Source organism: Euprymna scolopes, chromosome 7 (assembly GCF_053919585.1).
Source record: "Euprymna scolopes isolate OS-2025 chromosome 7, ASM5391958v1, whole genome shotgun sequence".
Classification (NCBI taxonomy): domain Eukaryota; kingdom Metazoa; phylum Mollusca; class Cephalopoda; order Sepiida; family Sepiolidae; genus Euprymna; species Euprymna scolopes.
In genome coordinates, this window is record NC_136488.1 from 48,600,478 (window position 1) to 48,621,508 (window position 21,031).

The following is a 21,031-nucleotide window of genomic DNA, read 5'->3' on the forward strand; positions in this document are numbered from 1 at the left end:
ATAATTAAAACTAAAGGAAAACAAAGTATATGTCCTCTGGCTCCACTCAACTAGCTTAAAATCTGGATCCAAGCCTTCTGTAACAGAACATTATTACATATATAATTCGTCCTTAGTATTAAATGATCGAGTACATTATTGGATTTTTTTAAACAAAACCAACAATTACACGCGCGCGCGCACACACATATTACCTCATGTGCTTAGAAAGATGTTATAAAGAGATATGTTTCATGTATTAATTTTCAGTATTTACTTCAAGATGCTCAATACGTAAGTATATATATATATATATATATATATATATATATATATATATATGCAGTTACGTAGATTGCAGATGTGTACATAAGTTTATATACGTTTCGCAAAGTGCATTGTTCTGAATTCTATATTAGTAAACTCTTTGAACATGTCGAGCACCAATCCCAACTATCTGTTTATTAAGTTAAGATACATTTATGATAACTAGCGAACTAGTTAGCTAGATGAATAAAATATAATTAAATGTTGATATTAAATAATCATGTAATATATTTGTGTCTGCGACACTGTAAGTTTTCTATCTTAATATTGTATTGTATTAATTAAATATTGTATTAATTAAATCGCTTAAATAATATAATTGGTATAGTATAGTTTTGTTTTTTGAAACTGAATTTTTAAATGACCAACAACGCCATTGTCTCACACATTTATAGCAGGTTTTCCTAAAAAAATCCACCATTGATTCAATTCTGAATCCTTTCATTCACACAATGTTTTCTGTTGCTTTTATTAAATTGCATATTTAATTGTTGCCAATATTACATTCAAATTGGTCTTCGCCCTTTTTTTTTGAAAGAAATAAAACCATCAATTCGGATGATTTGACATCTTATCAAGTATGATTTAATATTATATAAATCTTTCCGAATATTCAACATTTTCTACAATGTAGTTTAACGTTGAACGTCTTTGTATTCTGCTTAAGACTTGAGCGATTTCTGTTATGCTGTGAAGACTTCTTTAGATACAGTATCAAAGCAAGATCGCCCATGTCCTTGCAGTTTACCACTCAACGTTTCGTCCTTTTGATGTTATCCCAATTCGTATGTTAAATTATAAAACGAAACAAATTTCAATCCCATCAAAAGTTAACAAAGAGACGGTAACTCATTTTTCAATATACATCATGGGATCCGAAACTAAATCTACAGTAGTAGCTAAAAGTGATTCCTTTTCGCGATATAAGTCACAAAATGTTTAGTTGTATCTAAGTAATAGGTTTTGATTGAATAAGGATTCTAAATAGGAGACAGAAAAGTGGGTTACTGTCCTGAAAGAAGATAGGTTAGCACCGGTTGAGATTACTTAAGAGTTTTACATTGAAAAAAAAAAAAAAAAAGAACAGACGAAAAACAGAAACACGAAAACATGATGAATAATGTTGCTCCATTTTATAGGAAGAAAATGTTGAATGAAACTTTTGACCAATGACAGACAATTTGCACCCAAAATTCTAAGCGAAGCAGCGACAACGCTCAGTACGGCCTCACACGAGGCATGGGGGGTAGTTTATACGCGTGGAAAAGAACATAGACGTCACAACCTTTCAGCGCCGTCCTGATAAACTTGGTTTTGTATTTAGATTCAATTATGCAAAGCAGAAGGCATGAACGCATGATTGCAATTAGGGAACCGATGTACAGGATAGAAAAAAAAAGAAGAAAAAAAAAGAAAGAAAAAAAGAAAGAAAAAGAATAAAATAAAGATGTCTTATGTGTTTCCCCTCGGAGCGTTCTTTCTAAAGAATATACTTATTTTTTATGTCTTAAGCAGATAGATAGAATAAAAAGAATGAAAACGTCGCGTATTACCAAAAGTCCGTCTTGTACGTCCTCAATTCTAGAAGCGTATCGAATCAATCCGTTTGCTTCTCGCCGATACTAAATCATCAAACTTAAAGATATTTGACATTTAAACAAGAAACTGGCTTTTCAGTCCCAGAATCCTTTCTTTTAATATGCCGCTCATGAGTCACCATCTTCTAAAATGACATGATAAATATTTTAAATAAGTATATAAAGGTAATTTATAAAAAGCCGTACAATGTAGAGATGTAACGGATAGACAAAAACTTGAGAAAATTAAGAGATTTAACGGTGGAATAAGCTATGCAGATAAACCTTATATTAATACAATGTATATGTATTTTGTTATACTTGCATTGTGTTCTTGCTTCAGTATAGCCAGATAGAAGTTCTATATTGTATTTCGGAAACGTGTCCCTTTTTCAAATGTGCGTTTGCTTTTAATTCAAACGTGCATACATGGAGGCTATTATAAAGCTGATCAGTTAAATAAGATATTTTTTAAAATCTGAGATCGATCTGTAATCGCCAGTGTCTAGTCGACGCTGATCCCCGCAGACGGCTCAGGATTGATTATTCGTTGTACCTGCAGATTGGTAACAGTTATTCGATATGCAAGACCAAGTAAGACTAGGTTTACATGTTGACCGTTCATGGTATTTTCATATGATCACATATCTGAGCAAATTGAACCTGGTCACTATTAAAATGAGTGATCATTTCAGAATACAAGTCGATGTATTTAAAAATCAGTCTTAGTAGGTTTGCAAACAAACTGCAAGGGAAAAAAATCTGCAATTACTATGGAGACGCTCTCTGTGATCTGCTCCGGTGATGGTAGATCAATTCCACATTTAAGATTTCTGTAAAAATTTTGCTTTAATATGCATAGCATAAAACCGAAGAAAATATCTAAATATTAATAAAACTAATTGTTATGCTGATCTACCTAATTGCGTCACTACATGGACTCTTCACGATGCCATGAATAGTGGTACCAGACAGAATTGCTATGACCAAGTCAGAAGAAGTATCTAGGAACTCATTACTCCTGTACTTCATGTAAATGCATACTATTGTTAACTATCTCCTTGTTGTCTTATTGCTTTTTGGCCCTTTAAGGCCACAATACTAACCCTCCCCATTTCTAGCACATTAACAAAAATGAGAAAAGAAAGCAAAAAAACAAAAAACAAAAACAAAATAAGGATAATACAAATTTGTTCATCTAAAAATAACAGTAAAATGATCACACCAAGTTAAGAATACCTTATGTTTCTTTAAAAAAAAGCTGAACAATTTAAAACTGATTCTTATTTTATCCTTTTCTATATGTAAGACACAGCCGAAAGGTGGGGAAAATCAGGTCTCAGGTCGGATATAAAATTGCCGAGAATAGACCAGTCGGTATACCATGGTAGACACGTTTCAGTCGATCGGAAATCACCCACCTTCCCGAAAGAGGAGATTATACCTAGGAGGATGCACCTTCTAAAATCAAGTCGAAGCATACCTAATTCCGACAAAGAAGGTTTAAGTCAGCCTCAAGGTTACCAGCACGATGCTTAAGCGAACATCGGTTAGTTTTACACCTGACTTGATAATAATTATTGTATTAATTAAATCGCTTAAATGATAAATGAAATCAGTATATTACTCAAATAATATGCGAATATGAGGAAAGAATTGATAAGATCTAACAATTCCGAAAGTCACCTTGTCTTTGAAAGGAGGAGGGAGAGGAGGAGACGGAAAAGGAAATTAAACAAGAATTAAAATAAATTCAACTTTCTCAAAACATAAGGGAAATCATTGGCATAAAATAAGCTTAATATTGTATGAATGACGGAAAGAGTTCTGCGAACAGAGGAATTTGAAGTTGTTGATATTAGAAAGAGGGGAAATATCATTCATAGCTGATTTTGGTTTTTGCTATTCCAGTTCCCCCACCATAAAAAAGAAAATATTTTAGAAAAGTAAAAAAAAAAAAAAAAAAAAAAAATGTAAAAAAGAAATGCGGCTCTGATCTGAGAATGGAACATTTTGGAGATGTTTCAAAGCATTCGATTTGTTGAGACGCTCATCTCTCTCTTTTATTTTTAATGCCGCTCAAACGTCCTTCTGTCTTCATTGATTCATTTCGGCTTTCCGGTAACAAGTGTTCATTCCCGGGTATGATCATCCATTCTTCAGGTTCAGGGAAGATGTCATCAAAAGACAAATATAATATTCGTCGTAATTTTGACTTCGGAATTCGGAAGTGCTAATTTGCATAAAGAATCCCTATTGAACAATTTGCAACACTATATATATATATATATATATATATATATATATATATATATATATATATATATATATATATATTCTACTGCAGATTTATCAAGTACACCATTTTTGACAGGCTGTGGTAATGTACTATGTATACATGCATGTATGTTGGTGCATAATATATTTATCTATGTGTATGCACTCTACGCATATATATATATATATATATATATATATATATATATATATATATATATATATATATATATATATATATATATATATAATTATTGATATATGATACAGAGATTGCTAGGCCATAAATTGGAATCCAGGGTTTCAAGAAACGAACCTTAGTTATAAATTATAGAGCATTTTTTTTTTTTTTTCGTTTATCTCTCTTTACTGAAATCCATTATAGGGTTGGCAACAGAAAGAACCGATATGCCGAATAATTTTTAAATAAATTGGATTCCAATTTATGGCTTAACTTAAATACATCAGTGATGATGTTGGATTTATACATAATTTAGGCGCAGTAAAACACACACAAGAAAAATATCATCCTTTTCAAAAGTTGGAAAAAAAGGACAAAAACCGAGGGATGGGGGCACATAGAAAGGAAACAGAGTGTCACGTGATGCAGCAGCGATAATTGAGAGGGATATATATACATATATATATATATATATATATATATATATATATATATTTATAAAGAGAGGGGGAGAGGCGATCAGGTGAGGGGAAAGAGAAAGAGAACAATGTGTTTTGATTCTGTTTCTTTTTTGTTTTCTTTTGTAAAGAAAAAACTGGAGACGAACGAAATGTTGGAAATTATGGGAAGACGGAGGCGTTATTTGAGGTCAGTTCAGTATTCTCTGTCGTATTGGTGGAAGCGGCCCTCACAGGCGTAGATGACCGACGTGAGGAACGTGACCGCACAGGCTCCGATTCCCAGCCAAAAGGACCAGCATATCTTGGCTCGCGAATCCTCCCTCCAAGTCAGACCGGCCTTGTACTGCTTGTTCATCTGAATGCCATAAATAATAAGGCAGACTCCCATACACAGGACTGAAATAAAAGAAAAAAAAAACGAATATAAGTAATATTTTACGGTTGGTAATTGGTCAATAATAATCATATAAGTTATATTGTACAATAAAGGAAGAGACTATCAGACACATGTATACATTATTATAATGTATAGAAGTGAAACTGTACTAGTGACGGTTGAGGACATGCGTCGCATGGAAAGAAATAATATACGAATGATACGATGCATATGTAATATGAGTTTTAAAGTCAGGATAAGTTCAGATGACATAAGGGAGACGATCAAATCTGTACAATATAAAGAGATGTGTGTAGAACAGGATACCGATGGTATAGTAAAGTTGAAAAATGGATGAGAGTTCGTGGGTTAGTAAATGTAGAACAATTTAGGTAGCAGGGTCGGGCACAGGGAAAACATGAGAAAAATGGATAAAAATGGACGAGAGAGAGAGAGAGAGAGAGAGAGAGAGAGAGTGGGATAAAGGGAGAAATCAAGATCTGGCTAGGGTAGGTTAGTGTGAAAGTCAATTTGAAAAAGCCGTTCAAACATATGTCAATATGTAAAATAGTGATTAAAAGCGTTAGATGAAAATCAAGAAGAAGCAAGTAGTAGGAGAAAAAAGGGGAAGGCGAGTAGACGTCAGTAGCGATTAGTTTGAATTTTTACAAGGGCCATATTTAGTGCACATGCATGATGATCACCTTAATCTGCAAAATAATAATTCTCAGAGACGAGTGACGTAAGGTTGAGGGAAGAGGACAGCAAGTCAAACGGTAGACAAAAACAGGCGAATGGTGGCGAATGATGTCACGTTTTCGAACTGAGAGAAACAAAGTTTTTTTATCAGGTTAGTCTCTCCGGTAGGCCGTGCGTATGAGACACTGTTAACAATGTATAAATAATCTAAGCAGAATGTTACCTCGATGTTCTCTGTACGTCTTAGTCTCTCATTTCAGTAAGTTAAATAGTAAATTAATATATATATATATATATATATATATATATATATATATATATATATATATATATATATATAAAAGAACAAACCGTATTATGTGTTCATCAACGTTTCGTCTTTATTTCGAGACTTCCTCTGGATGAATGAGATTAAGAAACAAAAAATACCAGTACAAAATATTTGAAAATGTTTCACGTGCACAGTGTGACGCAGTTCTTCTTCTTTTTGTTTCTTAATCTCATTCATCCAGAGGAAGTCTCGAAATAAAGACGAAACGTTGATGAACAAATAATACGGTTTGTTCCTTTTTATTTTCTCTATTTTGTCGGAATACTATTTCCATCATTTTCATCATATATATATATATATAATTATTTTTTACTATTTAATTCAACTGAAAGTGCTCAACGATAAGAAACGAATTTCTTAAAGGGGCTGTCATAATTATATTTTTACTATAATAGTTAAATACCTACAGGCACTAGTGTTTCATCCTTTCGGGAATCTTCAGTGCAGGGTGTCACGATTAATACCAGTCGAACGATTCGAACCCCGCAACACGAGACATCTCTGGCTCGAGCCACACACAGACACAGACACACACAGACACACACAGACACAGACACACACAGACACACACACACACACACACACACACACACACACACACACACACACACACACACACACACATATATATGAGTTTACATAGTTCAACAATTATTACATGACTGGATCAGAAAAACAGCACAGGCTCGTTAGGGCTTAAGAAACTAAAATGTAGAGCGGAACGTCCGATTTTATATATAGGTGGATGAGTGAACGGTTGCGTGTATTACAAACGGTGTTTTGTATACGCTCAGCTGAACAGCGTATATATAACTCGTATCTAGAGAAACACGTTAAAATAATTACAATTGATCCACGAAGATTTGAACCTTACATTGCCGATTTCATAGTATTTATAAGGTTGATTGCGCACACAAAAAGAAAAAAAGAAACGAAAATATTGAGAAAAGGGAAGAATTTTATTTACTACATTCAAAATAATTTTTATATAGTAATAATTTCATTAAAATGTCTTACATTTCGGTTTACTAGATGGGGGTCTCTGCTTATCAAGGTACAGAGACCACTTGAAGATAATGTGTAAACATTTCAGTGAAGGTCGGTAATAGTGGAAATTGGGTAATAACTTTTTGCACTTGAAAATGACCATGTTGTAGTCAGCTGGGAAGTAGACCTCTAGTATTGTGTTCTACAGATGGAAAATAAATTTTTCTTATGGAATTTCCGTTCAGTTTTGGATAGAGATAGAGAGAAGTTGTTTATAGTGGTTGTAACTAGACGAGTGTTTGCCGTGATTTATTTTACAGGGGAACTACAGATTAAAGCTCAATGAAGCAGTTGCCATGAAAATAACGATAGTGCAGAGATGAACTAGCAACGTCTTTTCTGCGAGAAAGAGGTAGTAGGGGGAAGATGAGGGCGATTTTGAAGCCAGTTTTATATTGACCAATGGACTTATTTCACAATCTATAATTGCTATCTAGATTTATTTTCTTCCGCACATGGACAAAATAAACATACGGTCAGTGTTTAATGTGGGAAATGTCCGGCTCAACCAAAGAAAGAAAAATAAGAATTATCTTAGCCTAAAAAAGATTTATTTTGTTATAAGAGAAGACCAAGTACTACACGTTGATTCTAATTATCTATTTCTATTTATCAGCAACATCGATTTAAGAATTTGTATGAGAATTTGTTTAGGCAAGGCTGTTTCATTTTTGTTAAAGACGCCTACACATCTTTTTAGTTATTTGCCGCATTTTCTTTTACAAAATATTTCACTATTGTTTGTAAGTTTTTTTGTGTTTATGAATGAAATGTTGCTCAATGGAACTATTTATTTGAACGAGTTACAACCAAGACTGCGAGAAGGAGCTGTCGTTGTTGTTAGCTTTGTATTATACACTGTATTATGTTCAGATATATAATCTTAAATTATGAAGGTTAATTGATATGCAATATTAGACTTACATAGGAGGTTAGATTTTTGTAAAGCGCCATGAGAAATGTTTTGCAAATTTGACAGGAAAAAAGAATAAAAAATCGCTTATTACTTTCAATAACAACTGAACATGTTGTAATGATCTATATAAAGAATGCGATTATTATGGTGCGTGTCGGATATAATTCTATTGTTTGAAATTATACAAAAACGAAAATGAAATTTAGGAACTAATCCCGTCCTTAATTTAACGATGCCTACGTTCAGTCTTGAAAGACAAAGGGTATCCCTCTTTATGGGCATATGTACGTGTAATTGTGAGGCAGGGGTTGCGCAATCCCAACCACACCTCTCCTGAATCGACACTGTTTAAGTCCAGTGGCAAGGAGAAGTCCAAGACGACTGCAAACAATGCTGAAATAAGCGAAGAGGACATAGAGTTCCTGAAAGTACCAAATTGTCACCCATTTCGTGCTGACGAGGTTCAACCCTGCTTAAGTTCGGTGATCCAACGGGAACCCGTGTGTATCAACGTGATAATTCCGTACAATTTTACATATGTGCTTAATACTCACAATAAAATCGTCTTTTTAGATGTTTTTGTGAACAAAACACAATTTATGAAAAAATATTCCATTGATTTTATTCACCCAAAAATATGTAAACGATCATAAAAAAAAACATTTGGTGAGTTTTTTCTTTTGTTTTCTCGCCTGATTTTGATGCCAGTTTGTTATGATTCGCCTTTGTTTTTCAGCTATTTATATATTTATGAGTTAGGAAAAGTCGGGTTTCTCTGGTTAAGAAACTGTAATAGTACCCACAATATTAACCGGACAACTGGTCCTGGGAATTCCCTCACTGCTTCCTCTTTCCCCGACAACAATTTTTTTTATCAAACTCATCACGTAGGGCGCCTCCTATAAATAGAACCTCTGATCACAGTACTTCTTTACGTCTCATTGGCAATATGTCTTGTTTGGGGTAAGCAAACAGTTTTGTCTGCATTATTATTATTATTATTATTATTATTATTATTATCATTGTTACTACTACTACTACTACTACTATTACTACTACTACTACTACTACTACTACTACTACTACTACTACTACTAATAATAATAATAACGCACCCAATTTAAGTTTTGGAGATTTTATGAAATTTTTAAATGAAAATTTTAATTCATTTATTCTGTAAACATTATTTGGTGCTTGTGCAATTTAATGAAATTTCAGACAAATGCATTTCAGGTAAAACACTATTACGCACTTACGTGTCATGTTGAAATTAGTTTAAATCCCAAAAATTACGAAAAATGATACAGTAGAAAAATAATTATAAGTAAAAATAAAATTATAGGGATTTATCGTATGTTTTACTGTGGAAGACTTCTTTAAATCCAGACTATTATTTTTTGACGTATGTCCCTTGATTTCAATTAAAACTTATTTCAAAATAGAAAATAGCGGATCGCTAGTATCTATGGCTTTTTTTTCTAAAAAATAAATCTACTGGATGAGTTTTTGCAATTTTTGTAATTAATATTAATTTCGACATGACGCGTAAGTAGATAATAGTTTTTATTTGAAATGCATATGCTTGAAATCCAATTATACTACAGAAGAACCCATTATTTTATTATTTGACGTTTGTTTTGTAACGTCATATTTTGTTAAAAATATATTTAAGAAATGGTTTAAAATACTTAACAATGTTGCTTTTCGGTATCATATTCAAAGTACCTAGTTGAGCGGAAGCAATATCACATCACAGACCATTAAATCAAAGTTACCGCTTCTTAATATCTTCACTAGATACCTCCAAAGCGCGACACAGAATTAACCCCATAAATATTGCAGTGATGTAACTTTAATATAAGTTAATGTTATCATCATAAATATTATACCATTTAAAAGAAGAAGCCTAAAATGAATTAATAGTAACGTTTTCAATTTTTTTCACCGTAAAAATATTATATGCTAGTATAACCTAAAACTGACTAATACGTTAACCGTTTGGATTCACATATTTATTGTATAAGAAAAATATTGGCCCAGCGAACAAATAAATACATAAATATTTTAAAATAATAAATTTATATTTTTAACAAATCAAATATTTATGTAGATATCAAAGTCTAATAAAACAAAACAACAGCAAAATAAGCCTTACTTCCATTATTTATATTTACCGCTTTTGGTCATCCGTCAACACAATTTAATTTACACACGTCGTCTATTTTGCGTAAAAAAAAAGATTGGCGATTTTGCACAAAGAAAATGGAAGTTCATAATGCTCACAAATTTTGGGGCATTAATAAAAATATAAATATAAGTTAACATTAAATTATGCATATGCAAACTCTGGATCGGTTATTTAACGTCTTAAAAATAATAATAAAAAAAACTATGAAGCAGTTGAAGAACTTATAATTTATCGTCTGGCATACGTATTGGTAGGAATTATCTATACTGGTGCGATTAATATCAGTGGCGCAGCTGTCTCGGTTATTTTTCAAATTTTTTATTTTAATCTTTTACTTATTTAAAATCAAAATAAAGATCTAAAATCAATAAATTGGTATAGTGTTCTAATTTACTTTTTAACATATTTAAATTAGTAGTTTTGTCTTTAAAAATTATCCTTTACGGCGATTTTTAAGGTTAAATAAATGTTATCAAATTAAAATTATCGATTTAATTTTTGTTTGCGTGAAAACATGTTGAGTTTCTTTTCTGTCAAAAATGTTCTCTTTTACAAAGTAAAAGTAGTTTTTGTGCAAGAAAAGAGACATCAATTAAAAACAATGAATTGAAGTTAAATTCTCATTACTTTAACTAAATTAAAAGATTAATACGTGTACGGATCATACTCCGTGGCTCTCAATATTGACTCCGTAAAATCCGATAACAATGTACGACAGCCGAAAGCTGATCGCACAGAACGAAACTCGTGTTTGTAAAACAGAAAACATTGTTATTTTTTATTTATTTATATTTATTTTTACTTTTGAAATGAGGCTTCATAATTTGTGCATTCATTCTTTTTGCGGAGCGTTAGCCCCATCTTCATAATTGTTATTTCACTACATTTCGGCCAACTCATCTTCCGCCCTTCTTCAGGTAATTAGCCGCGACGGGATAGGAATGCTGAGTATCGTAACTTATTCCCAGTAATTATAATTATATATACTAGCGGGACCTGTAGAAATTCCACAGGGGACTCATTCATATGTAATATATTGATGTTGGCATTCTATAGATGTTCAGCGTAAATGGAGACGCTCTGATATTATTGTAGCTCTTTTGTTAAAACTGCAAAAGTATTTATCCAAGCTAGCAGGGACGCCCGGTCGTAAAGTACGCTTAAATATGATATTTTGATTCTTGCAGATTTCGTATATATATTATTATAGAGTTAATGTTCTATCGATTTTCATATATAATAAACAGGCGATTAAAAAAAAAAAAAAAAAAAAATATATATATATATATATATATATATATATATATATATATATATATCCATATGACTTGGATGCATCAGCTTTAATCGAAACCGAAACCAAAACTTATATAACTTGAGCTCCTTCAGCTATAATCGAAACCGAAACCAAAACTTATGAAGAATTCTTGGTAAAATTATTTATAAAAAAATAAATGACTTCATAATATATAAGAGGCAAAATGTGTGTATGTGTGTGTGTTTGTGTGTCTCGCAAAAACTTCAAACAGACGCGTCGGACCATGACAAAACGGTTTCGTATTAAACCTCGGTCTTTCGGACGAAAAATATAGAAAAATTGGCCAAAACATTAATTCCTTCATCCTGAACTGCACAGTTTTCTACAAAGAGGGGATGGCTTTTTTCGTTAACATTTTCGCAAGGCATCGTCTCCATTGAATTGACTAGCTTTAATTCCAACGCTCGCAACTTCCAGCTTCGCTATGAACGCACCGGCTAAGACGTTACGTTTTATTTTTAACCTCCCTTTTCTTCTTCGCGTTACGGGTTCGAGGCTCCCTGCCTACTACCACTTTTTTTTTAACAACTCTCTCCATTTGGGATGCCTACTGTTGTTTAGATTTCCCCTCCACCGCTACTAACACTTTTTTTCGGAGTTCTTTACTACGCCACCTCGACACACCCGGGCAACGCCAAGTAACCCCGCTAGTATATAAATAAAAAATATATAAAAACAAAAAATATAGCATTCAGTACGGACACGACAATGGAAGACCAGATAAGAACACAAAATTGCATTTATAAGACCATAAAATCCAACCTTGATCACTCGTGTCGCAATGGATAGAGGCGTTGAGCCTCTACAGTTCCTGGTGAGCATTGCATGAAATTGGCGGTTTTAATCCTACTCAAGCAGACTAGAGGATTAGTTGGCAAAAATGTGGCGAAACAACAGTAACTATGGAAGGCAGCAATTACTGAGAAAACAGTTACGAGACTCAACATTCCTGTCCAGTCGCGGTTAATCGTCTAAAGAAGGCCAGAAGATAAGTTGGCCGAAACGTGGTGAAACAACAACTATGAAGATGAGGCTAACAGTTCGCAACAAAAAAAAAAACTAAATAAATAAATAAAAAATGAGTACACTTACGTTGTTGTCTTATATATATTTCACTCACACGGACATTTTATTTGTTTTTGTAAATTCTTGCATTCTCCGTACTTTATTTGTTTGATTATTATTACGTTTTGTTTGTCTTCGACTTGCTTTGTTGTAGCCTTCGTGTTTTTGTGGATTCACCTCCCAACGATCAAAAATGTTTTTAATACTAAGCGTTTTTAAAAAAATAAAACTTTAATCGAAATAGAAATTAACAGCACTCCTTTTCACTGACATCGTAATTCACACCACCTCGTAATTTTGATGTGTGCTCTCAGCTACTAAACACTCGACTTGCTGTACTTACTAATTCGTCCTTCTTAAATCAGCTATTTCCCTCATATGAAAATTAATGGCATTTATTTTTTAAAATTGCATTTTCATATATAATATTTGAACATTTCCAAGCCATAACAAATCGAATGTTATCTTTGGCTATTTTTAAATTTCCATCACGAACGAAAAGCTCGCAATATTATTATAATTCACATAATGCAAAATAAATACCATCAATCGATTACTCATAACACAGTAGCGTCCAAAACTAAGGGACAAAATTTTAAAACCTAATATTTGTTAGAAATAACAAATGTGAAAAGCTGAAATTTTGACAACTGGTAGTCGTTATCATTCATAATAACTTACTAAAATTTGAATTATTTGCAAAGGATAGAAAAAGAATTATTTATTTATTTTCAAAATGGGAACGTCCAAAAGTAAGGGACAAAATTGAGAAAAAAAATGTAAAAAGCCAAAAAACAATGAAATAATGTACAATCAATATTTAGTAAATTAGCCCTTGCGCTCAATGACAGCTGCACATTTTCGACTACAAGAACGAATCAGTTCTTGATAATCCTCGATACTAATTTTAGACCATTCTTCTTGAAGCTTCACCCACAAATGCTCCGCGTTAGTGAGATTTCTTTCCATAACTTTCAATCCTAAGGTCTTCCAAAGATTTTCTATTGGATTTAAGTCAGGACTTTGCGGTAGCCAATCCATAATTTCGAAATCTTACTCGCTAAGGTACCACCTTTGTCTTGTGACATGAGGCATTATCTTGCATAAATGTAGCCCTATCAAAACCTGAATTCTGTATGATTGGCACAACATGATCTTGAGCAATGTTTTATAGATTTGCGTGTTTATACGAGTTTTTAACCTGACAAGATGCATTGTACCTTGGCTAGAAAACATTCCAAATACCATGACGCTTCCGCCCCCAAACTTGACAGTTTTCTTAGTATACTTTTCACTTAATCTTTCACCAATACGTCTCTTTACATTGTTTTTCCATCATTTCCAAATAAATTAAACTTGTTTTCATTCCATGAAAATACTTTTGCCCAATTTTCATATGTCCAAATGACATACCTATTGGCAAACTCTAATCTCTTCTTATTCTTCGAACTAACAAGTGGTTTCTTCCCTGGGGTTCGATTAAACAGCCCTATTTCTTGCAGTTTTCTAGAAACAGTCTGTCTTGACACATTAGCACATGAGGTACTATTCATAACCCTTTAAATTTATGTGCAAGACTTAAAATGGTCCTTTAATGACATACGCTGCATTATTCGATCTTCTCTTGCCGAAGTTTTGCGGGGTCTGCTGGTTTTAAAAACACTAACTATTTTGCCTGTATCATTGTAGGATTTAACAATCCTGTGTACAACACTCTTGGAACGTTTCACGTTTTCTGAAATCTCTCTAAGGGTGTGCTTTTCCTTGTGTAGCTTCACAATAGCTTGTCTCACAGAGTAATCAGGCTTTTGGCGTTTCGCCATGGTGCCGGCTAATGCAACATTTACAAATGACTAAGTAAAACTTATTCTTGAAAGCAAATCAAAAAATTTTAATATAGCATACTGTTTACATTATTTTTCTCAATTTTGTCCCTTACTTTTGGACGTTTCCATTTTGAAAATAAATAAAAAATTGTTGTAATTCTTTTTCTATCCTTTGCAAATGATTCAAATTTTAGTAGGTTATTATGGATGATAACGACTACCAGTTATTCAAATTTCAGCGTTTCACAGTTGTTATTTCTAACAAATATTAGGTTTTAAAATTTTGTCCCTTAGTTTTGGACGCTACTGTATATTACCCGGGAAACATTTCGTTTGATCATGGTATAGGACCTTGTTTTACATTGCTTTGCCAGACAGAGAAGCAGAGACCCTCACACATATTTGAGAGATTATAGAAAAAATATAAAATAATGAATTAACAAAACGACAAAACATAAAATTAGTTGTTACATTTCCTAGCACTTAGGGCGACAAATGAATAAACATTGATTCGATTAAATTGCCTCTATAAAAAAAAAATTTTTTTAGATGCTGCACCTGAAGAAGGCAGATTCATGCCACCTCCTCAAAAGCAAAGTTATACACTGTAAAATAACAACACTTTTCAAGATCTTCACGTCCATAATAAATAGAGTACTTGGTAGAATTCAGTTGTAAGTTTCATCTTCTGGAGGTTGAAGGTCCAATCTTTAGTGCGGGCGACACTCAAAATACAATTGCGAATAACTTAGGGCATTTACCCAGTCATGGCTGACAGAACGAGAGCATACTACCGCCGTGGATTAAATAAAGGATTAATTCGAAATTCTGTGCAAATTACCCTTTATGGCCTTACTTTCACGAAAAAACACTTGTCTATCTGAAACCACTCTCAATAATTTACCCAACTCATTATCAGTGCCTAAGCCTAAACGTAGATTCTATGAACAAAGTTTCTTTCTTAGAACTGCACGCCCGTGGAACTCTGTTCTGCTTCCCGACTGACTACAATATGGTCGTCTTCAAGTCCAACATGAACAAGTTCTTGATGAGCCGTCCCCTTAAGTAATCCATTTTACCAAATTTCCACTACTAACGATTACCGCAACAGTTTCTCATTGACTACTGTACACTCAGTAATCCTTATCCTCAAGTAGCCTCCTGGCTTTGATAAGTGGTGACTCCCTTGTAGAAAAAAGTTCAGCTATATACACCTAACGTAGGTCAAAGGTTCTCAAATAAGAACAGTTCGGATAATCCAAATAATTCGAAATCCTTATCTCAAAAAGTCCAAACTTTTCAAATGCATAAAAAGCAAACTTTCTATGCTGTCCTGAGCTCCTTAGCCTCAGCCAATCAGAACACTTCACGCATAACTGAGCTCTTTATAATCAGGCAAGTAGCTTCCATGCATAAGAATATGAATTATGTTTTTAGAGGCAAAATCCCGACACGTGTGCAACTGAAAGAATGTTGAAACGATTTGAGCGATTCTCTTTTAAAATCGCTTTGTCAATCCTCAATCATGCAGAGAAAATCGGATGTTTTTTTATATTTATTTCGAAGAGAAAATTCGTAATCAATATTCTTCTTTCCTTTATTTTATCATCTGAAATGTTCCGGCTTTCACTAATAGCAGTCAATTAATTTCAATTGAATAAGAAATCGCAAGTCAACAGCAAAACTGATTTGATAGGAGCAAAAAAAAACAAAACAAAAAAAAAATGAAAAAGAAAAAGACTAGATATCGGTGAAATAAGTTCGAGACGTTCACCTGTCTCACGACAAATGCGTGTCAAATATTGATTGGAAAATCAATAAACTTTCTTTTGGCTTTAAGTGACGTTCGTTTTTCTATTTACAGATTCGGTTTAGCTCAAAATCGCAGACTTTGAAAAACGAGACAAAATCGAACTTAGTTTGATTTGTGTACGGGAAAATGTCGAGGTTGTGGTGGTAGCAATATTTTATGTGTCGACACGAGTTTTATTTTAACGAAGAGATAGTGTCAAAGAATACCATTTAAATTTTTAATGATTTTTTTCAAAATGCAGCAAAATTGTCCCCCACCCCCAACTAAAAATATTTGAAATGTACTTATTCACTCTTTAACATTAATCGAATGGGGGCAATGATGGTACTAATTAAAATATCGAAGAGAAGTTTAATTGCTATAAGTAGACTTTATATGTTTCAATGGCGAAAGAAGAGTGTATTTCATTTTAATTACTAAAAAGAGATTGTGTTAAATCCTAATGTCACAAATGAGATTGTGTCATGACTAAAATGGTGCCCATGTCAGGCTATAATGGTGAAAAATGCCTTGTCTCTGTAATACAGTCTCTCATTTCTTCTATGTAAATGTTTCATGTCTTTTACTAAAAATATTTAATTTTTGCTATGAAAATAGATATTTGATAAAATATGTAACAATATTAAGAAATTGGTGAAAGAGTTAAAAAAAAAAACAAACAAACTGGGTCAGCAAGGTTTGCCGTTATGTTTGGAAGTCATTGACAGCACATCCGCTTCTCTCTGTATAAGGAGGGGCTTTATCAATGTTGAGGAATAAAGTTTGAGTGGATATATCCGCTTTCTGTAGAAAAAGTGTTAATATCGGTGACGACAGGAAGATAAGTATTGAACATTTTACCCGAAAGCAAATAAACAAGTGAAAGGAGGGCAATGATGACCTTAATAACCTTTAATAGAAAACATTTAATAGAAAATTACGACAACAGACATCAGCGATTAACGCTTGAATTGAACCATCAAAATTTCTAATGACGCCCAGGGTCTGGTGCTACCAGATCAGGCTGCTGAAGAATATAAAGATATTGCCCCTCTGGCCTAAAATGCACAAAACATTGATGTTATTGTTTTATTCTTTCTCTTTACAAAATCCAATTATGTTCGTTAAAGTCAAAAACAAAAACCACAATTTTCTTCTATAAAACAATGAAATCAAACTCCATGAATATATATATATATATATATATATATATATATATAAATATATATATATATATATATACTAGCATTTCAGCCCGGCATTGCCCGGGTGTTTTGAGGTATATGTTGAGCAAAAAAAAAAAAAAAGTGGTATTAGGAAGGCAGGCTCGAACCCGTACCGTGAAGGAAGAAAAGAACGGATAAAAAACGAGACGTCTTTGCTGTTACGACCACCGCAAAACCGGAAGTGACATATGTTTAAATTAAGACTAGACAATTGAAAAGAGGGGATGACTTTCGTAAATATCAGCGAAAAAAGTGACCCTTCCCTGTAGAAAAGTGCCCAGTTGAGCGTGAAGAAATTAATATTTTTAGCGAATTTTTCGGTATTTGTCGTTTGAAGGGACGAGCTTCAAAACGATACTGATCTAGTGAAAATCAAACGCCCCTTTCGAAAGTTTTAGGCAGACATGCAAACATGCATACATATATTTATATATTGGTAGTTCAAATTTTCGACCCAAACCGATTAAATAGCTTGCTCTATCTCTGAATACCCTTTATGTAAAATTTCAAATGTTTAGACCAGAAATTGTCTGAGTTATTTGGTAGAGACCGCAGAGGTCAATTTTTTTAAATTTGACTCCCATTATGACCCCTTAATATTTATTGTTTTGGGCTCAAATCAAGTTATTAAGTTAGATCCATGTCCAAGGAACCTATATCTAAAATTTCAAGTGTTTAGACCCAAAATTGGCGGAGGAGTTTGATAGAGTTCTCAAAAGTCAAATCGTTGAACGTTGACCCATAAACAGCCAAATTTCTAACCGAAAACTGATTACAAAAATCTTCCCAAATCCCAGTACTCTGTATATCAAATTTCGAGTCTGCAGACTGAAAATTGACAGAGTTATTGCATAGGGAAATGTACAGAGACACACAGACACATACATCTATACCCCTATAAATTCGTTTTTCTTTTTTGTGTATTGAGCTATAGGGTGTTGCTTATAGAAATATATGGTTTTATTACACTTTTTTATGATGATGCATCTATTGAGGTATTTGTTATTTCAAGGTATTCTCAGTAATCATAGAAACAGTTGCTGCCAATTCTCGAAAAACGAGATAATTTTTTTGGATTTTGGTTTTGTTATTTATTTTTTGATAAATCAATGTCTTTATACGGGAGCGGGTATTTACACGCGAGCCTTTTATTCTAATTTTTTAATAGTCGCTTCTTTTTTATGAGATTGCCGCTTCTTTTCAGTCCTGAAAGAAATGCAAAAAAAAAAAAAAAAAAAAAATGCGTTCGTTAACAGTTTCTTAAAGGTTTTATTTTTTTGGATAGAATCGACGCACACCGGAGAGAGAGAAAGAGAGAGAGAGAGAGAGAGAGAGAGAGAGAGAGAGAGAGAGAGAGAGAGAGAGAGAGAGAGAGAGAGAGAGAGAGAGTGTGTGTGTAAGCTAATTATTTAAACTTCTTAACCGAAATGGTGACATGCGAACAGATGTTAGGTCGATGTAACATTCCGCACTTAGCGATTATCAAAGTTTTCTTTCTAAATTATTGACCACCTGCCTAGCGCGAAGCCTATGGCAGACTCGCATTATTCGATATCTTCTACTCGGCTTCCACAGACCAACTGATTTGAAAACCTTCGTTTTCCTTCAGCTCGCAAAACGTGGCCTCGTTCATCATCTCGACTCTGTTTTGTCTAACTTATCTAACCTCCGCTTTATTTTAATCTCACATGTCAGTCATCATTGATTCAACCCTGGGAATGTTTCTATTTTGCTGATTTGGGTTATCATGACATGCACTCAATGTGCTTAACCCAAAATTAATACTAGTTAACTTAATCGCTACTGACATAGGGTTCCTAATATGTAACAGTTTTATATAATCATTATTTTTTTTAAATCGATAATTTGATCAATTGATACTGATATGGAATGATAATTCCATGCGCAGTATTCAGGTCATTTCATGTCCATGGAGCCACTTTTACTGAGGATGTTGGAAACCTCCACGTGTTCTATCATGTGAGTACCTTATCCTAAGAATCGGGGAAACCAATGTAAACAAAACCAACCAGGTTAGAATGCTCATTCATACTAGTTACGTTTGTTAACTGATAAAAATGTCCCTAATTCATACGGGGAAAAAGTTAGACACAATGTCTTTTTTTTTTAAATGAAAATCGCTCCAGAGAAGGTATGAAAAGCCACTTTATGTAAGAAGCTAAAAAATACTCAAAAGTAAAAAAAAAAACAAAAAAAACGATAAGTGTTAGATGGATCGATCCAGACCCCCACCAAATTGCAATACTTCCTCCTTTGTCAAAATCATTGCTAATGTACTGTGAGTTCTAAAGGACAAAATAAAGGAAGAGACAGTTACTGTAACAGAGCGCGGACGCGCGTATGTTGGCTGCATGCAAATGCCGAGCCATGTGCGAAGTAACATCACGGTAAGGGAAAAGAAAAACTCTAAAAAGAACGTGTGCATAGACTGACGAGCACGTTAGAGACGTGGTGACGTCATAGCTGTAACGAAAATTAACGCGTGGAAGGATAATGAGAAATAAAAGTCTTTTCTTAAAATCTAAAACATTGAGTTAAAAGTTGTTATTTCCTATACTTTGTCTTTGTTGTGACTGTATCTACAATGTGTTGGGTTCCGGATGTCTGCATGTTAACGCGTGTGTAAATTGTGTGTAGCGTTACATTACGAGTCTGATGAAAGTAAAATTAGGTTCACTTTCTATTCCCTTTTTTAATGGGACAAAAATAAAAAAATTGCTCCAGTCGAGAAGGATTTCTCTTCTTCTGACCGAGAACGGAACAAATTTGACCTCCAGCTCAAAGGCGAAGTTCCTATTTACTTTCCTCCTCACGAGAGCAGTCAGTTTTTAACGTGGGAAAGATCCAACTCCCTAAAAGGAGGTAGCCTGAATTGGAATAAAAAGTAGCCTCAGTCTATAAGGATTTTTCCTTCACTGACCGATGACAGAAAAGATGAAATTTAGAATTAGAAGAAATACTTAACTTTGTTGAAATCGTTTGTAGATAGTATTTACTTCTCTCTCACCACAGGAAGATGTGACACAAGGCCAGAGGGTAGGATTAAAAACCAGCGCCCAAAAAGCAGAGCACAACAAAATGCTTGAGCAGACCCGAGAAGCATGACTATAAAAATGCTCGAGTAGCCTCACCGGCATTGCTCAGTGGGGGCGCCTCATACAATTAACAAAAAGTTAATCTCTTTTTAAAGAGAGAAGCAAAGTCTTGGAATGTGGACCTCCTAGGATTGCATACAAGAATACATCATCCCGGCAAGGAAAAAGACCAATGGCGAAGAATTATAGAATATAAATCTATGTATTTAGTCTGACACATCCACTAGGATATGAAACACTTTTTTGTATAGCTTACTTACCATATACATATTATATAATTTTTCTTTATTCATACAAACATTATTGGATACGTATGTGCATGGATGTTT

At 33.5% G+C, this 21,031-nt stretch overlaps 1 protein-coding gene across 1 annotated transcript in view; it reads right to left on the reverse strand.

Annotated features, from left to right (window-relative positions):
• Positions 1-4,498: 4,498 nt before the first annotated feature.
• Positions 4,499-21,031, reverse strand: part of LOC145279720 (lens fiber membrane intrinsic protein-like) — a 311,829-nt gene continuing 295,296 nt past the window's right edge. The window contains exon 3 of the mRNA XM_080131010.1: positions 4,499-5,198. Coding sequence (XP_079987136.1) covers positions 4,996-5,198 — 203 coding nt within the window. The 3' untranslated portion in view covers positions 4,499-4,995. The remainder of the gene's footprint in view (positions 5,199-21,031) is intronic.